This window comes from Gavia stellata, chromosome 9, assembly GCF_030936135.1.
Source record: "Gavia stellata isolate bGavSte3 chromosome 9, bGavSte3.hap2, whole genome shotgun sequence".
NCBI lineage: Eukaryota > Metazoa > Chordata > Aves > Gaviiformes > Gaviidae > Gavia > Gavia stellata.
Genome location: NC_082602.1, coordinates 8,609,078 through 8,632,029, shown reverse-complemented (window position 1 = coordinate 8,632,029; position 22,952 = coordinate 8,609,078). Strand labels below are relative to the sequence as shown.

The 22,952-nt window shown below is 37.3% G+C and overlaps 1 protein-coding gene across 1 annotated transcript in view; it reads left to right on the top strand.

The window, feature by feature from the left end:
- The window catches only part of BICC1 (BicC family RNA binding protein 1), a 110,357-nt gene that overhangs the window by 41,463 nt on the left and 45,942 nt on the right, over positions 1–22,952 (top strand). The window contains exon 3 of the mRNA XM_059821214.1: positions 13,894–13,963. Coding sequence (XP_059677197.1) covers positions 13,894–13,963 — 70 coding nt within the window. The remainder of the gene's footprint in view (positions 1–13,893; positions 13,964–22,952) is intronic.

Sequence of the window (22,952 nt, the reverse complement as noted above, 5' to 3'; positions counted from 1 at the left end):
TTTTTTTTAACACTTGGAAATCTTGGTGCTGCTGATAACCTTTCGTTCTGAAATTTCCCAGGGCAAGAGTGTACATCTAGCCTTATCATGGGACTGTCAACAGTATGGTGGGTGATAGGTGGAGGCTGTGGGTTATGTAGAAGTTGGATGGAGTTCTTGGGCTAACGTGGGACTGCACGTGCAGAAGGTAGTGACTGGAAATGATGCAGACATGGTGCTCTACCTAAGTGCTTGACGAGGTCAGATTTAAGCTGCTCGTTTCAGCATAATTTAGTGTGTATGTGTGTTAGTCATGGGCTTTTGGACTATTTCTGAAGGGGCTCCTCAGCTCTTCTCTTCCTGGCTTTCAAGAGTTCATTTGCAGAATTTGGTTTGTGGAAAGCACGATGTACTGCCAGGCAGCTGTAACTTGTGGGTTTTATTGATAATAAATGTTTGAGATTATTTAGGGGTTGGGGGCGGGGCGGTTGCTTGGTGGTTTTAATCAAAGGTAAGTGGTGTTTGTAGGAATATATTCATTAGCACAGTTGCAGATACTTAGGGGTTTTTAAGATATCACTGGATTTAGGCAAAATGTGTGTTTAAATGCTGGTGCTTCTCTTGACTGCAGACTCTGGTATTCTCTGAAGAGGATGTAATCATGATTGGAAGTGTGAAGATGCAAATGGGCAAAATGTTGCATGTGTGTACCAAAATCTTTTCTGTTAGTTATTAGGAGCTTAGGAGTGTAAAGGAAGACTAGGGTTTTCATTTTTTAATTTTCCTTCCTGTCCTTACATATAACATCTTGCATCTGTAGCTGCTTGTTTTATTAAATGAGTAGCACCTTAAAAGATACTGAGGCCATTTTGGAAGTAATATTTGGTGAAACCATCCTTTAAAATGAGATATTGAAAACAGTAGCAGTAAGAGATTTTTAAAAAATCAAATAATTGCAATTGTTTGTTTTTGAATATGTGAAAAAAAGGTATATCTAATCACATCTTTAATCACCTTTCTGTTAAATTCCTCTTCTGTGTGCAGTAGTTATTAATGAATGTACATTGCCTTGTATTTGTTTAGGAGGCTTTGGCAGCAAAGGCAGTAAGGAAGCTGCCTCAAGCCCACTTTGCTTATCTAAGATAGTAAAAGAGCTTGTTTTGCAACATCCTGTATTTTCACTTGTATCTTTGAAAAATGTTTGTTTGGTTGATCTGGGGCAAACCTTATACCTTTTGTGCAAAATTCTTACGTGTGAATGTATTGATACAGTGTTCATGTATACATGAATGCTTTTGTAAGTATAGATAGTATATACTGATACAAATAAATTTAACTAAAAGAAGTTGTATTTTCCTGTCTGCAGTAGGTCAGACTGAAAGTTGGTCGGTCTTCCTTTTTAATCTCTGAACATGAAACGTGTAGGTAGAGCTTCAAATGTGAACGGCTTTGGGCATTTTTAGGCATAAAAAATATTAATCATTGACCTGAGACTGAGATGTCTCAGGCTGATTATTATCCATGTTCAGCAGTAACTTCTGAAGGGCCTTCTATGTGTCTTCATCCATGACTTCTCTTGAACTGCCTATTTGTAATTATGGTTTCCCTAAGGCTATACTCCCATTTCTGATGGCAACCACTCAGCTATCGGTTTCTTCCAGTGCTATTTGTCTTGCTAGTGAGACATAGTGAGTTCATGGTTACTTATACATTATCATGGGTTTTGTTTCTATTTCAACCACAGGAGCAGTTTTGAACTCCAGAAACTGGTTCCACACGTTCCACTTTTTCTGGGTAGAAATCAGTATCTGCATTAGCACTAAAATAACCTCTTGATGTAGAGTTTGGCTCATAGCATGTCACAAGGCTATATTAAGGCCATACGCTTCCAGAATGTGCTTGAAACGCCCAGCTGTGATGGGAACGCTGGCATGCACTTCTAATTTACATTGAGCTTTCTCTCATTTAGCTTCCCCGGAAGAGGAAGCAACTGCTCAGAGAGGGTGGTATGGATTAGAGAGTTGAAAGAATGTCAGTGGCAGTCAACATTCACAGGAAATCTTGAGATTGAGAGGTTTGTCTCCCTTTTGGCAAAACCACACCCAGTGGAAAGGAGGAGACTGTTTAGGTTGGATTGGTTTCTCTAAAAAGGTAAATCAAGAATGCTTACTTAACTTTTTGCCTAGTTCAAGCAGAGCTAAGTGGTGGGAAGGCTTCATTCTTGTGGAAGACTGCATTCATCATGTCTCTACTATAGCAATCATTCTGTTAAGGGTATGGAGTAGTTACAAGGTTTTGGGTTTTTTCTGTTTCATCTTTAGTTTCTATTATGTTGCTTCTGATCTAATGGGGACAATCTTGGGAGTTTACCTGTAATATGAAAATGCTCTTTGATGGGCCTAATCCTTGAAGTGCCCACTGCAGGTAGAAGTCTTAAAACAGCAACTGTCCTTGCTGAGTTGCTTTTGAATAATCCCCTTGGCCAGAAACAGTGGGGATTTTGATCCTGTAGTATTATACTATGTGACCTTCTACATCACTGCTTGGAGCTCTGTCTGAGTTCCAAGTGCATCAGAGTATTAGTTGATGATGAAGTCCCATTTTATGCCATCTCACTGCCGTACTTAACATTTTGTGCAAGATCTCTTGCATCGTAAAGCAACAGAGAAGGAGCAATTTGTCACCACAGTCTAGGTGGAGATGCTTAATCCTTTTCACTCTGAAAGTTAAATCCTCTCTTAAAATAGAGGAAGGATTTCAGTCCTCAGAAATGCTTGTACTCTTTTATTTCTCTCTGGAAAAAAAAACACAAAGAAAGACGAGGTGAGTATGAGAAAGATACAAATTAATACTATACACTGGGTTCCTGATTTGTAGGGAGGAGACTTGCTGCTTCTGCTTTTGGAGACAAGAGTTGGCTGCATGTGGTGTTCCTAATGATGTGCTGTGGTGGCCTCATTGTTAAGTAATATTTTTCTTAGATAAATTTCCCCTTTTTTCTATTACTTGTGTAGCATTCATTTAATGCTGTAGACACAGATACATTTATAGCTTTTTTGCATGCTTACATAATCCCTTTAGATTTTTGACTATATTTACTTTTATTTTAAATAAATTAATTACCTGTGACCTTTGATTAATATTTCCATTGAGGGTGAACAAAACATTCAAGTCAAGTAAAGGAAGGACTTTAATGTTTCTCCATAGGTAAGGGCATTTGATTGAGAAGAGTTTTCTTCTTACTTCATTTGCTGTATTCATAAATTGAGTTAAATACAAAGTTCTGTAAATGTTATTGTTGCAGAAGGTTCACTCAGTGTAGTTTTTGGATGCAGCAACAATACTGCAGTATTTGCTTGCTTAAACAAGACCGTTGTTTTAAGAATGAACTTACCTAGTTCATTTCAGGTAAAGTGAAGGTTAAAAAAGGATGCAGTGTGTGCATGCATGTATTCTCTTCCCTTCAAAGCTAAAAATGCCTTAATGGAAGAGGAAAAAATTAAACATTCCAAAGCCATATCCACATAGGTAGCTTTCCCGAATTCTCTCTTTAATGATTTAAAGCTTTCATTTATAGCCTGAAAGTATGAGTTGTAAAGCTGATGTTGTTTACACTGCTGTCTTTACTGCCTTTACATATAATCTGTTAATTAGTTTTTTGAACTACTATCAGCTGATACCCATTGATCAAAACTATGAATAAATGAATACATTGCCTATGATGTTCATCTTGTCCTCTAATTTTAGCTTCAGTACCTCTTCATCCTGCACATGCTTGTCTTAATTCTTGATAATGTCATTAGGAATAGCTGTGAATACCTAGTGAGGATGGAAAATTTGTTTAGAGTTAATCTGGGCTAGGATATAGTCCTTGACAACAAACAGCCTGCTTTCTTTGTGGAAGTCTCAAAGTCTGTACATGCAGACCACAAAATTGTTGGTCATGTTAAGTTGGAGGAAAGCATGTTAGTATTTTGCTTAGTTTGACATGAAGCTGTGTAGAAGTATGCAAATAGGAAACAGGCATGTTTTCTTCCTGTTGCCTTTTTATACCTGAATCTAGATTAGTTGGAAAATTCAGAGACACTAGTTTTTTGGACAACTTTTAAGTGCTGAAATAACTGATTTTAATTTTAAGTTAGTTTAACACAGATGGACAACAACAGATGTGAAGATCAAATTCCTGCAGTATTGAAACAAATGACTTGCAGTGGAAGCATGAAAAAACATGTATGGCGGTATTGAACCTTATCTATACATGTTATCCCATATGATAGTCTCTAAAATAATTTAAATATTACCCTTTTCAAAGACAGGTAAAGTTAGGGGAGAGTGACTGACCAAATAGTCACATACAGATACTTTTCTAAAAATGTGTTTGGGGTTTCTGACAGTTGGAATATAAAATAGGAAAATCGGGTACCCCTACCCTACAAGAGACACATGCACTCATGCCCTTGCACTTGGGAAGGCACTTTTTTCATACTGCTCCTTCATGTACAGAGATTACACAACTGAGGCTCAGTCCTTGTCCTCCCTATGCATAGTGTTGGTGTGTATTTTTAAGTAGTTTACACTTTGATGTAAACTATTAGTATCAGCAATCTAAATTAAGAACAAACTTAGTAAAGTGTTTTCTATGTCTTACAGTTTCAATTCTCACTATGCCGCCACTCTGCATAGGAGATGGTTTTTCTGTGACGCAGGAGCACAAACTGCAAACTCTAAATGGTGTTTTAGTCTGGAATGTGTGGGTGCACCGGGGCTATCTTCTACTGCTCCTGCTCAGAAATAGCCCCTCTCCTTTACCCGCAGAAAGGTAGCGTTAATACTGTGGAGTCAGATGCATTGTGCTGCCTTCTTTTTAGAGTAGTAGTTGTAATATAAGTAGTGAATTCTAGTTTTGAATTTCATCTGTAGACCACCTTAGGGGGGAAAAAAAACACAACAGGGCTTGGGATAGGAATCCATTGGTGTACCCCCAATGTAGGCCAGACTTGCAAGAGAGCTACATATTTGCACTGAGCTTTGGGCTAAATTTTGTCATCTCCTCTTTTTTAACTTCTTACGTGCCCTGTATTTCACCAAACCCAGCAGTCCTTGATGGTGTACCATTGATGTGTTCTGGCTCTGGCATCTCAAGCACTTACTCTGGCCTTACCAGTTTTAGAGGCTGAATTCACGCTGTCAGTTCCTGAGTAATGTTACACAATTCCTTTCTGTGTCTTGTTCTTCCTTCGCATCCTTGTTCTTGCCCTGCTTTCTCCTCCCCCCCAACCCAAAAAACAACAAACCGTTAAATATAATACTCCTTCTGGTTCCAGCTACACCCGTTGCTCTGTTCTTGCTGCCAAAACTCATGTTCAGGGATTAGTCATCCTCTCAGATACTGCTGCTTCACCACTTCACCATTAGAAGAAGAAGAAATAAGTATCAGCCCATGTAGAATTTAACGAGTCTACTGTGACTCTTCAGCTCAGGTCTTCTGCTTATATAGAAATATTTTTCTAATTTTCATGCAAATTGATATTCCATGTTTTGAATAAACTGTAAGAGTAAACTTGTTTATACTGCTCTAAATGCATACATACTGAGGGAGCCATGCTACTCTAACTTTGATACAAGTTCTCGGAAAGCAGAAGATGCAAGATGAACGTTTTATGTCTGTGAAACAAAATATTCAGAGACTGGCAAAACTTGTGTGTGTTTGTTTTTACCAGGCATCGTGGGGTCTGATTTTAAAATTGTCACATGTCACCATTTGGGTAATACTAAGATTGTACATGTAATATTTCCATTTTCTAAAATGAAATGCTCATTTGAATGTGAAAAATTTTAATGAGTGAAATCTGCAAAACTGAATTTTGGCTTATTTGGTGAGAGTTAGTAAATGGGATAACTTATCCCTTTGCCCTGGTACTCTTGCCTTGTTAATTACAAGCAGATTTTGCATCAAAACTGTGACCATGTTTATGTGGAACTTACTTTGTTTGTGTGTTGTCTTAGAAAGAAAAATGTTTTTGTTATCAAAATAAAAATAAAATTACTGATAGACTGGAACTTGAAACTTTCAAATACTCTGTGCAGAGCCCCAGCTTTCATTATGGTTCTTAAAGCTGTATTCAGAAGGCAAGCTTATGCTTTTCATGTTGAGTTTGATGTACAAATACTTGTTGAGTTGCCTGTTTACTTTTTGTGGCTTTGTTGTTGGATTGAAGCAGTTGGAGCACTTGATTTATGAAAACTGGACATTTTAACAGAAAGTGTTGGTATCAAACACAGCTTCTATGCATTTGTAAATGATGGTGGGTAAGGACCTGTATCTGTCTTAAAATGAGTATTTGTGTGTACCAACAAGCTGTTTTACAGATGTTGCTGAGATTAAGACAGTACTACATGTCAGTTTTATATTAACCAATTTCACTACTTAAGATTGTTCTAGGTGTAAAGGAAAAATAATAGGTACTAAATGAGGACTATGTTTATCTTGTGGTAAGATAAATGTGATCAGACCACTCTATCTCTTACAGTATCTTCAGTTAAATACTGAATTAATTTTGTATCTTGAAGAATATTTTAGGTAATATTTGGAAAACAAATGCTTAAAAGTCTGTATCAGATGGTGGATGATAATTAATAAAATTCCATCATGTTTCTGTCTCCTTCTTGTAAGAAACCTGGCTTTGGAGTGGTTTTGATGCTTAAAAAATCTGACTTGTTGTAGCCTTTGTTTTTGAAGCTCACTGTATCATTCAAAACCACACTTACAAAGCTTTTGCAGTTATTTCATCTTAAGGTTATTCAACCAGCATTGTGATTTAACCTCACTGCTTAAGTATTTTCCATTTTTATCCTTTAAACAGTGTGCTTCCTGTGAATAATTAAGCAATTAAAATGTCCCTGTAGAAGAGCAAAAAGATATGGGGTAGGGTTTAGGAATCAGTTGTGCTGGGAGAAGTCAGGGTGGGTGTTGATGGCAGGAATCCTTCTTTCTACCTGCAGAGCTTAGGGGAATATCAACATGATGCTTGGCTTCCTTTCTGCACCCACAACCGCATCTGCCTGACTGTTTTGGATCCGCAAAAAGAGTGCGAGCTTTTATGACAGTAAAACTATCTTCCCATTAATACTACGTTTATGGAGAGACGTATTTGTCAAGTTTTGAAAGGCCATTACCATGGTACTACTTTTTCTTTTAATATTGATATTCGTGGATTTCATTTTTCTCTGCTGTCTTGCACAGTAACTTTCATCTTTGTCTTCTGTAAAATTGATGGAACAAATTTTCTTCAGTATCGGGGGAAAAATGGTTCTCAGAAAACAGTCCCATTAAAAATGGGGATGGATACAGTGATGTAAGAAAACAATCAGTCACCTTTCCTTCAGCAGCTGTGTATGAAATATTTCTTGGGTATGAGTTCTCCCCCATAAACTAATCAACCTATGGTAATCCATAAAGAACTGCTGTGTTTTCTTTAACCTAATGGAGATTCAACTTCAAAAGACGATTACCAAACATCTACTTGGAGAATTTCTATTATCATGACCTTTATGTAAATAATACTTTTTCTAATCCTCTCTGTCCTTCCCTGTCCTCGTCCTACCCTCACACATGGGATTTTCTCCTCTGCAGCAATTTTTAACTGTACACACTTACACTGGGAAGCACTTGCTGGGGGTTGCTTCTGGCTCAAAGCGCTTTGTAGTTCTTATGTTATGTCAGTGGAGAAAGGGATGTTTATTGATGTTTTGTTGAAGTGGAGATTAGGAGCCATCTTGAACTTGCAGACACAATTGGCTCTGAAGTTCCGGATGGTCATGTTGCCAATAATAATTCTCTAGTTGTGCCCTTATACTTGCTGTCCGAGTTGTGCTCATGGAATATAAATTAACAGAGTCCCTCCCCAATATTTGCTTGGTGGAGAACTTGATCCTTGCAATTTTTTTTTTTGGGGGGGGGGCTACTGATGCAGCTCAGCCATCCGTATTTTTGTCTCATACTTCAATGTGGTTTTGTTCTCTTTCTAATTCACAGTAGTTTCCGCCTCTTTCCCCATTTGCTTTTTCCTTTGACTTGCTACATTAGCATTGCATCAAACTTTTTTCAATTTTAAACTTCATACTGCTTGGAAAAATTGCATCTTATTTGATCATACCTTTTTGTCTTGCTGGAAGATGATTTTTATACTAAGAAATGCTCTCTCTGTGAGATATGTAAACACAGGGTTGAGAATGACATAAAGAGTGACTCTAACGGTAATTTGGAATATAATTTGGGCCCTGTTCTTGATTGTATGCTTTATGGTAAATTTTTTTTTGTGTGCACACAGAGGCAGTTTCTGAGTAAAAACCAAGATCTGGAAGGGTATTATTATTTTTCCCTTGCCCTTTTTTACTTTGTCACTGAACTTGCTGAAGGAGAAAGACTTACCCCCTCAGGTGCTCGTTGAGGATTTGCATTGTTTGATGCTTGAAAATAAGGTACCACTGCAGTACTTTGTATGCTTAAATGTCTAGTGCCCTTGATGATGTTGATCTAAACCTAGGTGTTTCTGTTTTTTTTAACCTGCAAAGAGGAAAACCTAGGAGAACTCTTTGAATACAAAAACTCAACTGTCCAAAACATGACATGGACAGATAAATAGAAACACCAGTGAGCATACAGTTTCATTGCTTTCTAGGGTTTTTAATAGCATGAATAATTCAGGGTATCTACAAAACCTAGTATTGTGTATTTAAAAAAAATTTGTTAAATACAGATTAAGATAAACATGTATTTGTTCTAAAAATATAATTTAAATGTGTTTACAAGGTTTTTAATGTCTATGCTTATTTATTGTCTAAGTACTCTGTGTTAAAATGGTGTGTATATATCTTCTGTTGTGTTAAGCAAGGTTAAACTGAGGAAGCTAATTCCTCACACTGAAAGAGAGTGTTTTTCCATTGGCGAAATAACAAACTAGGTTTTTTGGCGGTTACATTTGCAGTTTTGAGAGTTATTTTTGTCATATCAGTTGGAATGAGCTCGTTGAGCTAAAGTTGAGGAAACCAATTGCAGAAACCCCCTAGCAGATCCAGGTTCCTCTCTTACTCTTTTTTCCTTTCACCGTGAGTAAGAACTGAGGCAGGAATGGCCAAGATGCACAAATCCCAAAGGTGGGAAGATCAGAAATAGGTAACTTCGTAACAACACTAACTATAAAGAATACTACTGTCATTTAATGTGCTTCTTTTAAATGAAGAAAGGTCTGTTTGATAGGTTGTTCTTTTTCATGTCATGCCTGTAAAATACTTCCTTTGAATTCTGAAATGCTCATGGGCTTTTGGGGAGTTTTGGTTGGTTTTTTGCATTCAGGACATTCCAGTTTCCATCCAAAATCAGCCAAACAAAAATTACAATGTAAGGAAAAATAACTTCTTACTGTCTTAATGTAAAAACTCCCCAAAGTGCTTAAACTATACATTTTTTTCAAGCTGGAATACAAAGAAGCCAAAAGCGTTTCCTCCAGATGCCTTACAGCGAGAGGTTTTTTCATGAAGGCCAAATGATTTGCAACTAGAGCCATTTTTTTCAGGGTCAGGGCACAGTTTTGTTTGTTTTGTTGGTATCTTCCAGTATCTTGTGTCATCTTCTGTATGTTCTCCACTGAGAATAACTTACATATTTTTGGCTACGTAAACACCACAATTTATTTTGGGGAAAGGAGAGGAAGGGAAGAAGTAAATAAATTATTTCTTTGGGTTTCCTGCATTTTGAGATGCAGCAGCATGAGATTATTTACTATGTGATTAAATCTTGCTGCGCAATGTGCCTGCTCCTTTCAGTCAGTTGATCCTTCAAGGTGAGGAGAGTGCTGGTTAGTATAAACCGTATCACTTATTTGACATGAAAAGAAGGGAAGCCTAAGTAGAGGTGCTGTTCTGCAGTATAGATGATCATGAACTCTGATTCACTCATCCCTAGGCTGAATTTCCTCTAACTGTTTTGTAACTAAAGTATTTATGCAATTGAAATACATGTATATATCTGCATCACTTGTAAAGTGAGTTCTGTTTTCTGTTTTGCTCATTTGAGAGCAGTACTGCTGTTTTCAGGGTATGTGGCATAACACTGAGTTTTCACTAATAAAACTATTCCATTGCAACATGTAGTTGAGGGTTTTATGGAATGATTCCAAATTTGTTTCAGGGGAAAAAAAGAAATCCTGGCACTTAAAAGTGCCTGAGTTAGAATGGTAAAACAGAACTAAAAGTTAATGCAGCAGTGATCTACACTATGTGGAGTTTTACAGTCGCACAATTTTCAACATGTTTACCTTGAGGTTCAACAGCTGTAGTAAAAACTGTTTCTTGTTTCCTAGAGCTTTGTGACACTCCTGCTGTTACAATAAGTAGAATACATAAATAATCAAATAAATACAATAAATAGTTTAAAAAGCAAGCAATATAGTTTAAAATCTTCTTAAGGATTCCTGTCCAAGCCTGGATTTCTCAAAAACAAAACGAGAAGTTACTTTCCATTGCAAACCTTCCTAGGCAGTTAAAATTCTCAAATTGTTTCACTGGCAAGATAATTGATTTTCACTGGTGAAAATAAAAGTGCTGCAGCAAAAACCTTTATTTTTTTCCTATATAATATGTGGCTTTCAAAACTGTGGAAAAGGTGATAATTGCAGTCAGCTTGGAATTTATGATAAAGTTTACTGCTTAGAGTTGAAAGCCAGTACATACTCTGAGGATTTTTGCACTTCAATAAATGCACTTAATTTAAATGCATCCAGACTTACTTTTTTTGCCTAACTGCCTGAGACAGGAGATAAACTTTGTTTTTGTAGTGACCAAACTGAGTCTTCTTTTTGGTCTAATGTGGTAATTTTTAGCATTGCATTCTCCAAAGAGCTTAAGGATATTAGGTGGCCAAATCTCAGTGGCTGGCAGTCAGACTTCTTTTCCTTTGAAGATCTTACATGCATCTTTCTCGTATGTCCCCAGAATGTGTGCATCTCTGAAGTTGTGGGCTTTCATTTTGTTTTGGTTTAGCATGAGAAATGAGGAGGATTTAATTTCTTTAAGACAAAAGTCTCCAAACTTTATTGAGTGCGTAAAGGACTGATGGGATGTAACACTTGAATGACATTCATTCACTCCTCTTCTGTCTCCTCTCTTGGGGTTCCTTTTATGTTGGATCTTCTTTAACTCAGTCCTGCACCGTTCTTTGTTCTATCATCTTCCTTCTCCTTTTAGCTAATGCTTTTCTATTTTCTGTGTATTTCATTGCCTGTTGCACAATTAATAATCCTGGCCCAAAGCCTTCTATCGGACACAAGTGAATTCTTTGAAATAGCTTTTTTCACATCTGGATTGGAAAATTGGGAAAAGTATGTGTATGTTGCTGATAGAATTTCACCCCGCTGGAAGTGTCTTATTTCAGCTGTAACTTATTATCTAATAGTTGCTGAAACCAAAAATATAGTATAATGAAGTCTGGCTGACACTTTCAGTTTTTCCACATGGTGTACTAATCTGGAAGTTGTTGTGGTGTCCTAGGGATTTGGATGTAGAAGATAAGAATTAAGACTTGTTAGAGAAGTCTGCCTTAGTTCTGAATTATACTATTATGGAAAATGTATTGTTATATTCTTAATGCATTAATTCTTTTCTTGGAAGTAGATTTGTTGTTATTTTGGAATTTGAATTTTTTTTACTATTGCTTATGATTGTTGCAGATGACTAAAAGTGCTAAATTATACTGTTTTGCTTAATTCCCCCCCTCCGCCCCCACCAATTTTGGTGAGTTGACTGTTTTGGATAGTGTCTGCTTTTTGTGTATTATAATTCTTATTTGTGTCAGCAATCAAAAGAACACAATTATTTTTTTTTGTCCTTCTGTGGAAATTGAACAAATAATCTTTATACAGGAGGAACCAGACTCTGAGAGTTGTCATCTGAAAAGCTCTCTCCTTTTCCTTTCCTACCTCTTTCCTACTTACACAATCAAGTATTCTTTCAGTTCTTCTGATCTAGGTTTTTCTAATTTGCAACCTAAGTGTAGAGTGAGCATTTGTTTACTTGTTAACATTATATGTATTAAATAATCTCCTTAATACTTATTACTGCCCTTTTTGGAGAAAGTATTTTTGCATAGACTCACTAACTAAAATAGTATGACCCAGCAAATCAAGGGAAGTGGTTATTCCCATCTGCTCAGTTATTGTGAGGCTGCATATGGAGTACTTTGTCCAGTTATGTCCCTCTCAGCCCAAGAAAGATCCTGACAAGCAGGAGTGACTACTGTGGACGATCACCAGGTTGATCAAGGGCCTGGAGCAGCTCATGTACAAAGAGAAGCTGAGAGTGGCGTTCGTTCCGCATGGAGGAGGTGAGGTAGAAGAGGGATCTAATAGCAGTCGTCAGCTATCCTATGGGTGGTTAAAGGTATACTGAGTCAGGCTCCTCCTAAATGTGAACAGGTAACAATGGCAGAAGGTTGAGCGAAGGAGAAATCAACCACGTATGAGAGAATAATTTCACAGTAAAAGTGGCCACACACTGGAATAAGTGTGCAAGAGGCTGTGGAATCTCCTTCCTTGGAGGTAGTGAGAGTTTGGTGGGCAAGGCCCTGACAGCAACCTGACCTAACTTTGCAGTTGGCCCCGTTGTGAGCGTGGGGTTGGACTTAAATGACTTCCAGAGGTGCCTTTCTTCCAAACTTGTTCTGTGATTCTAGGACCCCTTCTAATTAACATCAGTCAATCTGAACAAACTGATCGCTCTTTATCTCTTTAGGCTTGAGGACCCTTTTGCTTGTTGCTGTACAAAATCTTGTACGTGTGCGAGCAGAACTGGACAAGTTATTCCAGGTGAAAATTCATCAGGGCCTTTTATAATCCACTTCTCTATTAAAAGAATGCCTTGTCTGATGTAGCGTAGCATGACATTTGCTTAACAGGTGCATTTTCTTGGCATCCTGCAACCATCTTGTCATGGACTAATGGGGCAGATCTTTCTCATTTCTTTAGGTCCTCATAATGATGATATTCTCTTCTTAGTCATGATGATTAGATACTCTCTCAAGTGTGATGAAAGATGATTTCATCATACTTATTGATCAGATCTCAATATGAAAAAGTAGTTCTTTAGTCTCAATAGACAGGCCCAGCATTTCTTAAAACTGAATTTCAATTCATATATATGAAGTCTTCGGTGTCATTCAGTTCCTTCTCCTGTAGTACTACTAAATGTGTTCGTGATGCACTGTAACTCTGTGTCAGTATTAAATTTCAGTATAATATGCCTATGGCTAGTGGACTTATACTAAAACAAAGGCAGCAACAGAATGAGAATCTACATGAAGCCAAATAACTACATGGATTTCAAAGTATAAGTGTGAGTGTGTGCATTTTGAAGCCTGGAGAGGCTTACAATGAAAAGCTGCTTTCAGGCAAAGGTGAGGCAAAAAACCCTGGGAAACGAACCTATGAAGGCAAACTGATGTATCTTGACTTACGGACACTCAAAAGGACTTGGTTTAAATTTGATAGGCTTTACTTAGAAGCTGTTTTAAGGTAACTAAAGAAATATTTTTATTGACTTGTGAAGCTTTGAAACTCCCTCTGAGATGGACCTGGAGCATGCTGTAGCTAACAGTGGTCATTTGAGCTTCATGGAAACTGTTGAGCATCTTGGTTTTCTCTTTGGTTTTCTTTGGAATTATCAGAACTCAGCTCCACCTATCATCAGAGAAAAAGTCTTCTCAAGAAAACCAGAAATGTAGTTAATGACGTGTGCTATTTATAAGTAATAATAGTCAACAGATTTAAAAATGGTAAACATCGGCTTTTCAAAAAACGAACTTTTGACTTTGTAGGAGAAGAATAGAAAATTAATTTTTCATAAATGCTTTCTTTTAAACAGATTATGGAAGAAACAAATACACAGATTGCTTGGCCATCAAAGTTGAAGATTGGCGCAAAATCAAAAAAAGGTATTTTTATTTTGTTCTTTTTATGGGGTGGAATTAATTGTTAGAGTAGTAAAACCACAAAATAAACAATTCTGTCTTTAGAGTCACCACATGAATACTGGGCACCTGGAATATTTTCATTTCAGTCTCTACTGTTTTTATAAGAGTTTCTTGTTGAAGTTAGCCCAGTTTTATATAGGTATCTGACGTACAAACCCATCTTAAATAGCTTGCACTTCTGCAAGTACTTTATTATCAATACTATTGTACTTACTGTCTCTAGCATGTGTGCTTTCTTCTGTGTAATTCTACATCTAATCTGAACAGTTTCTTTATTTTACAGCAGCCAAAGCCAGTTAGTCTTACTGGTAACATTGTAGATTAGTGGGTGTTCTTTTGGTCTTTTGTTTGTTTTTATAGAATACAAAGATGTGTGTTGGTCAAGCTCAGTTAGAACAATATATACTCATAGTGTCCCTGACAGAGACAGTCTAAATGCTTTTTTGGTTTCTTTAAGAAACCTAAGTAGAGCTATTTCTTAGGAATTGCTAGTATTACGTGTTTTAGATTATGCTTCTTTTGGAAGTACAGCCTATTAATGTGAACCAAGTATACAATTTGGAACATCTCTTTTTGAAATAAGCCTTCTAGTTCTGTTCTTAAAGAATTATAGCTGTGACTGAATGAAAGCAATACTTAATTCCTCTTCTGCAGGAAAAATGAAGTTAGGAGTGATTTTTAACATTGCATGTATTTCTGTTCAGGCTGATATATATTAAAAACCAAGAAAGTGGAGTTCAAATAATTTCTCTGTATGCGATACTTACAATGTATAGGTGGAGATGTGGACTAACCTTTGTAAATGAAGAAGGTCTCATGGGAAGAAACATAATTTCTTTAGAAAGGTGCCAAAGTCTTGATGCCAAAAGAAACTTCAGTGATGGGCTGCAAACAAGGCATTTTAGCAATATGCTATACTATTTAAAAAGATGTTTCAAATGCCTGTGGACTGTAGGGTGGCTCTAGAGTTAAGACTTTTACTCTCTGGCTAGCTTTGATCTGGGAAGTTGTGTGTGTATATATACACCTAACACACAGTAAATTACAGTATGTGTACAAAGAACCCCTTAACCTAGAGGTTCCTATTTCTTGTGAAATAAAGTATAGTTTATATATTCTATTTACACTTGGTATCAATTGTCTGCAATTCTGTAACCTTCCATTTGTAGCTACAGCAGCTGTTTATATAGGGAAAATATTCTAAGTCTTTAACGTACTGTAGCTTCACTTAATGACATTTTGTGATTGAGAGGAGAGTCTATAACAAATAACTAGCCGGCCCTCCGGGGGCTTGAATTTGGAACGTGCCATCTTTCCCGGTCTCTTTGGCTGGGATCCGACTGCCTGATAAGCATTCATTCAGTGAGGGAGAAGCAGTTATGGATGGACAGTCTTGTACCACAGTCATACGCTGCACTCTATCATAATCAAGTGATACCAAATTTTTCACATAATTTTCCAGTATAATTTGTCTGCAGTTTCAGTAGCATCACATTCTGTGGATGGGTGTTGTGGCCTTTCATCATTCACAGCTTTCCTCCCAGAATATGGGGGGGGGGGGGGGGGGGGGGGAATCATTAGGAAGATGTTTCTACCTGTGCTGTTGTTTCTGTCATGTTGTTCAGTCTATTATGAAATGTTTAGGTCTTAATGTGTTTTTCTCACTGCTGTTGTCAGTTTTTAATTCAAGATTGTTAATACCAAATCAATAAGGACAGAGTACATATTTTCTTTCTAATTACATTATAGGTATTAAAATCTGCAGACAAGGTGTGCATAATAAGGTTCAGTAAGGTTTTAGGAATAAGATCTGTACAAGACCCAGAATCTTATTCTGATCTTGTGGGAAAAAAATTACTGTGGTGAAGCTGAAGCGCTAAGAGTAGATGACCTGCAAGTTGCTAAATGGTTTTGTTTCTGTGTTACGCTGATTACAGCTTTTAAATTAATGACTGCAAAATAAGATGTATTGTGTATCATAATGGTGATTGATTGGCTCGAACTTGATAAATATTTTCTGAAAACTTTGAATTGCAAAATGCTAATGCCTGGTTTTAGCATTATGCAGAATTTAAACAATTTGCTAAGTAAAATTTCTTGTTTACTATGAAATTGCTAGAATAGCTCTTTGCAAGGGCTAGAATTCAAAAATCAATTATCAACTCTCAACAGTTTCATAAAGACCAAAACAGGAATTTCCTGGCTTTAATGAGCACCAGATGCTGTAGTCTTGCTCTAGTGATGAGGGTTAAAGTATTTTGAAATACATGTTTAGAAAAACACACAAACAAATATAAATCTTCCAGTAGCATCTTTAGGCAAGCCATTTGTTCAGGCTGACAAAGAGATCCCATAACATTAAGGCTTCAGAGGGGGAAGTGAAACAATTTAAATCACTTCCGTAATGAATGATTCCTGTCTAGCAGTAATGAAACAATTGTCACTGCTGTGGTCTGCTCTGCTTTGCATGGGTGTTGAAGAGTTCAGGGCATACCAAAACCTGGTGTTCTGGAGTTTTCAGGTCTTCTGTAGTCCAATGAATTAAAGCTCAAACTGAGGGACAGTGACTTTTCTATCCGTTCCCCTTTTGCTCTCAACATACTTTTTCACTCTGTTATGGTTACTGTTCCTTAGGAATGCTATTCATTGTCTTCTAAAGATTTATTCAGTGGTATAAAAGTTCAGAGTAGATTTGCCAAATCCTTAATGGTCAGATGCTATAGTTCCACAAACACTTTCAAAGCAGGCGTAAGCTAACATTTTTTCCCTCTCCCTTCCCAAAATGCTGACCTGTTCTGCTCTCCTGTCCTTTCTGCTGTGCTGTCACTGGTGCTTATATTGTCACATAGGGGACCAGGCTGGCTTAAAACTGATTTTTTTACTGCTGGAGAGGGTTGGGGTTTTCTTCTGTATTTGCTCGCTGTTTTAACCCAAACTGTATCCTCAGTCTGCTTTACCATATGGTTGTATGAATCTGTAATGCTTAATGCGTTGGGAGCAGGCGAACACTATGTTATTCAGCAGCAGTACTTGTTGATGGTAATTTAAGGTGCTCTTTAGGAACTTTAGGAGGTGGGTATATGTGAGTTTAGATTTCACCCATTTTCCTTACTCTTTTTCTTTCCTTGTTTAAATTACCCCCCTGCCCCCTCTATACAGGTGTGTGCCTTTGTATTTCAACAGCCATAAAGAAGTTATGGGGATATGTGCGTGCTGAGAATCCAGACAGCCTTGAAATTTGGGTTAACAACCAGTCTAAGAATCATTTCAGCTCCTGGAAACCTAGTGGCCCTAGGCAGGAATTCACTCAGAGAGTTGGAGCAAGGAAAATTTTGGGAGGTTAAAAAAGGTAGTAAGGGGAGAAGTGAAGTAAATTGAGCTTACAACAGGGATAACTCTGGGGTCTCTTTCACCGTTCACTTTAAAAATGTCTGCTTTTACTGAACTTCCGTTGCTCTTTTTTCTTTCTTCCTGTTCTTCCCATATTTTCATTCTTCTTCCACTTTCTCCAGATTACAGTCTCCAGCTGTTCTTTATCTGTATCATCTGTTGAAGTTACCCACTCATTTCTTTTCTTCCTTTCTTGAGTTGCTCTTACTTCATTTCACCTGTTCTTCCATTTGCTGTTTCTGGTTTTGGGGCTTGTTGGATTTTTGTTTGCTTGCTTTTTGTTTGTGGTTTTGCTTTTTTTCCCCCTCTTATTACTGATGCATTTTTAAATTGGTTGGAAAAAAAATCCAGTCCATGTTCTGTTTGTGTATTTTTTTCCCCTCACCTGATTTTTTTCCTTTTTACTTATTTTTGCATCTTCTGTTTCAAAAATCAAGCTTCAGTAACTTTTTTTATTTTAAACAAGTTTCTATTATCAAAATGTTTACTACATGCTATTTTTCATTAGCGTATCTCAAAGGCAAGTCAAGTACATAACATGTCAAATTCCTATCTAAGGTGAATGGCAGGCGGGGAGGAAACATAGTAGCACTGAAGACATTAGAAGGAAGGCAGCAATAACTATAGCAGTGGGCACTGCTGGCATTCATTGCCTGACAATTTAGTTTCACACTTTTTTCCTTAAACCTTGCCTTTTGCAGGCTGTCTTGCAAGCACAGTCCGGTATTACCTTCTCTGCATCTTAAGCTGCTGAAACAATATGCAAAATAGAGTTAGCAACTGTAATACTCTATTTGAGGCAAATAACTGTACTGAGAGACAGCAATCAAATTAGTAAAATTTTGCTCTCATTTATTTGAATGTTGTTTAGACATAAGGGAATAGCGTTGCACATTCCAGGAGGCATTATTATAAAAGCTAGAGACTTACTTTTTTGTTAAAACAGAAATGTCACTACATGGTGAACTTAAGGCCAAACTTGCGTGCAAGTTACTGCCTTAGATATCAAGAGTAAGCTAAAATGTAATCTCTGTTTGTTGCTTCAGACCTTTAGGTCAACTTTCCATTGTTTCCCAATATTGTAATAAAAGCTGAAGTTTACATTTTGAGAGGAAGAAGGGAGGGAGAGGAGAGAGATGTGGCGTCAGGCAGTGCAGCCTTCTGAATGAGTGCAAATACAGTGCAGGGTTATGCACTCTTTTGACATGGGTTTTCTGATAAAACTCCAGTCTGATTTTATGCTTTTCAGATAATTTCTTTTTCTCTTCAGAAAGACTTAATTTTCTCAATTTAATTTGTCAAGAAAATCTCTTAAAAGAGTGAAAACTGCTTTCAATGCTAAATGTCTTACAGTAAAATATCATACATGGAGAAGCAGTTAACATAAGAGCAGTTCAGCATTGTACTTGCCAGTTTTTAGTGTCCCATGTGCAGACACTTCATCATTTACACACGTGTTCCTTGGAGAGATTACATAATTTCTTAAAACATAAATGCATCCCTGACTGTTATGCAATATTGCTTTCAATATTGGAACTGAGCTGAATCCCACATTTGTACAAAGGAGAGACTGCCTTTCCCCAGCAGAAATTTCAGTGAAACGCATGGCAAAGAAACGTACGGATAACACCTCCAATTGTTTGTTCCAATGTATTGTGGACGCAAGGTAAGACATTGACAATGGTCAAAGCAAATTAGGTTCAAACCTAATACTTTATGATGAAAAGTCAGTGAAAATGCAAGAGGTAATAACCCCATGCAGCATCATTCTTTCAGAGTTATGTGAGCTTTAAATAGCATCTAGTACATCTGGAGGCCTCTGGATTCTCCCTTCCCCTCAAAAACCACAACCCAAAAAACCCAGCAAACCAAAACACCCCTAAGCAAAGCAATGAACCTAATGAGGCAGCAGTTGAGAAACTTTTGAGTACTGTGAAAAGTGTCTGTGTAGCATAAAGTGGTCTTGGCCTTCACTTCAGGAGATTCTGCCTCATTGCATTGATGATATTTTGTAGTAAGTGCAAAGTTTAGAGAAATTAATACATTTCTCTGCTTTCAATTATTGCTGGGATCACTGGAATACTAAAAGTATTTCAGTATATGCTACTAAACTTAAGTTACGTACTCAATCTTTTTCTAAATACCAGGTGGCTTGGTGTACTTCAGAGGCTGGCATGTTTACAAAGTGCAGTTATATAATCTCAAATTTTCCCCAAGAAATTGGCCAAGTCTGAGTTTAGTCAAACAAGCATAAAAATAACTAAAAATTACCTAATAGTTTAGGCTATTTACTACTTTGTCTTATATAACTGCTTAAGTTGAAAACTGTAGACTCTGTTTCCAGCAGTTTGGCACCTACAAGGCTGAAGACCTTGCAGTTTAAATATAAAATGCCATGCTGTGTGTGTGTATGCATATAGAACAATGACTGTTAGGATTGCTTTATTTTTAAAGCCTCAGTGTTTTCCTTTTCTCAGGCTTTACATGTACACATTAACTCTACTTAATATAATTGCAGCCATAACATAGCTTTTTAATTCTCTGTTTTCCTTGACTTCATTATTGTGGGCTGAAGAGAGTTTAGTTTCTTGTTTCATTTTTCACAGTGCATATATATTATACCTGCCTTGAATTTTGTTTTAATTTTGCCGAAAAGTAATTTGGAGCTAGCTGTATTGTGGGAAAACTGCAGTTGTTGGCAACACAGCATCTATTTATTACCCCGGTTGAGCTCGGAGGTCTTTACCTTCTCATTTTGATTGTGGGCATGGAGGTAGTGTTTCTGGTTTGGCTCTTTTGGATTAAAAAAAACAAACCTGCCCCAAGAAACCAAAACCCAACCAATAAAAAAGCAACCAAACCCCACAACTTCCCCACAATCCAAAACCCAATATGGGGCTAGGAAAACCCATTGGTTTAAACAGCAAGAGCTCTTCTATAGTAAGTATCGTAAGACCATTTTTAAAAGCGTTCCTAGAAGTGAACACTTCTGTTTTGGTTTTGTTTTTTAAAATTCATCTACATATATAAAACTGGTGTTTCAAAAAATTACCAGGTAAAAATACCTAACCTATTTTGGTACTCTGTTAAACTCAAGAGTCAATCATGTCAGGTTAGCCTGGTTGTGTATGAACCTCTTTGCTGTTTGTACACTGTAGTGAGGGAGTATAATATCAGCTTTTTTATATTTGAGTTAATGAATTCTTCATGGAGGTCATAGATATAGTCTGGAAAGTTAAAATAAGGGTATAGGTGAAGGTGTGCATATATCATGTATAATGGAGGAAAATAAGCAACTCTTTTCTGTGAATATGGACACTGAGGTTAAGAATATTCTCAGACTTATATAGATTTAGACAGTTTATTATGTTCAGGTTGAGGCCATAGAAATGTTTCAAAACAATTGGTATTTATATACACTCTGCTTGGCAAATTGAGACTTGTATCACAGGGTAGGAGGAAGGGGATGTTACATCTGCATATAAACATGTGTGTGGTGGTTTGTTTGTGTTTTTTTTCTTCAAAAGAAATTGAAGGTTGTATATTTCAGAGATGGTTTAAGTTGCATGAAAACACTTTCTTACAAAGAATAAATTTCTTAATTACACTTGATTTGATCTTCATTCTTTGAATATAAAAGTGAATCCTGCTACTTTTCTAAAGAATATGCCCATGTAAATTGTGTGTTAAAAGTATTCATGTGCATAAGTTCTAGAAGTCCTCCTATAATTTCATTCACTTGTAAAATGACAGTCTCTTCATTCAGAACCATATATAACCTCTTAAACTGCATAAAAATGTTGTGGTGAATAATGGGAAACAAAGCTTAATATGCTGGAATTGCTTGTATGCTTGCCAGTACATATCTGTGTAGCTAATTTACCAGACTCAAAGCTTAGGAAAAGTACTCTTTACTGTAAAAGGAGTTCATAGTTTGTGTTTCTGTAAATGCAATAATGTATTGAGTTTTATTTTGCATATCAGGCTGGATATTAGGAAAAATTTCTTTACTGAGAGAGTGGTAAAACACTGGAACAGGCTGCCCAGGGAGGTGGTGGAGTCACCATCACTGGAGATGTTCCAGGAACGTGTGGATGTGGCATTGTGGGACATGGTTTAGTGGGCATGGTGGTGTTGGGTTGATGGTTGGACTTGATGATCTTACAGGTCTTTTCCAACTGTAGTGATTCTGTGATTAAATGCTAAGCCAGTCCCACCTGAGAAGGTCACATGGCATCACAGGACTACCAAATACTTCAGACTTGTTAATGACACAAGTACTGTAACAGTAATTTTCTCATAGCTTTGCTCAATGTCTGTTCTTGACCTACTTTAATCTCTTTGTATGCTGTTTCTAGTTACAATAATTGTAGCTTCTGCTGTTCTCACAAAAAACCCCAAAACAAATAGAGTGGCAGAGGGTGAACATGGGATATAACAAACTAATTTTCCTACCTTAAATTCAGTGCTATGAATAGCCACTTAATTGGCTTAGAGCCTTAAGCTTCACTTAAGAAAGGAGCGGGGGGGAATTAATCAGGCCCTTGGACACCTGCAGTGGTATATGGAGCTTTTTGACAAACTAGCTTCTAATCCACTAAGATGCTTTTGAAAATTGTGCCAACTGTCCTGCAAGGCTGTACCCTAACTCTGATAGGAACTGAAAACTTATGGAGTGATTTCCACTTCTGAACAAGCACAGCCTGTTCTATCATCTTTAACTAGGGATGTGAAGTGATGCAGAAAAGAGAGCATCTAAAGCCTCTGAAGTGCTTAGATGCTTAAGTGCTTAAAAACAAAGGTAACTTTTGTATTGGTTCACGATCAAGTTTTAATTTCTATTGTCTCAGCATTGGTTTCAGTGCAGATGAATGGAAATAGAGGTTCAAATTGCCCAGTGCCATGCTGTTTCTTACAAAGAAAATAGCATACTGTATACCAGCTGGAACTCTGCCAGCAGCTCTATCACTGCTGCTGATCCGAGTATTGTTTTAGGCTCTTGCAGCGCTGTTGGGTGCCTTCCCTCGTTTGTGTGGATCACCACCTTTACATGGCAAGGGAAATAGTCCCCTGTCAATAGCTGATCAGGTAAGGGGGTGGAGGTGTGATGATTTGATGTCTCTGTGCTGTAGGAACCTGTTCCCTCAGGAGGGGAGCTCTCCACCTGGTTACACATAGGTCAGCAAAAAGGTGCCAGAAGATGAGCTTTTGAAGTGACTCCACATGTCTTTCCCATCTGTAAGTGGAAACGGGATCCTAGTGCATCAATTTGAAACAATTTCATACAATAGCAGTAGGCACAGTAGGTTTTGATCGCCATAGCCCTCGGACAGCCTTATTCTGTTTGTTGTGAGTAACGATACAGCTGCGCTCGGTTGTGCATTTTCCAGGTACTCCTGAAGGGAAGACTAGTAACTACTTTTGCTGGAAATGAAATCAGAGGAGACAGAACTGTTTTCACAGCTGCTGAACAGCACAATTTTGTGGTCTTATCTCTCTTGCTTTACTGCATGTTTAAGGTCTGTCCCTCTGCCTCCATAGCTACCTCCTAGGCAGCTCA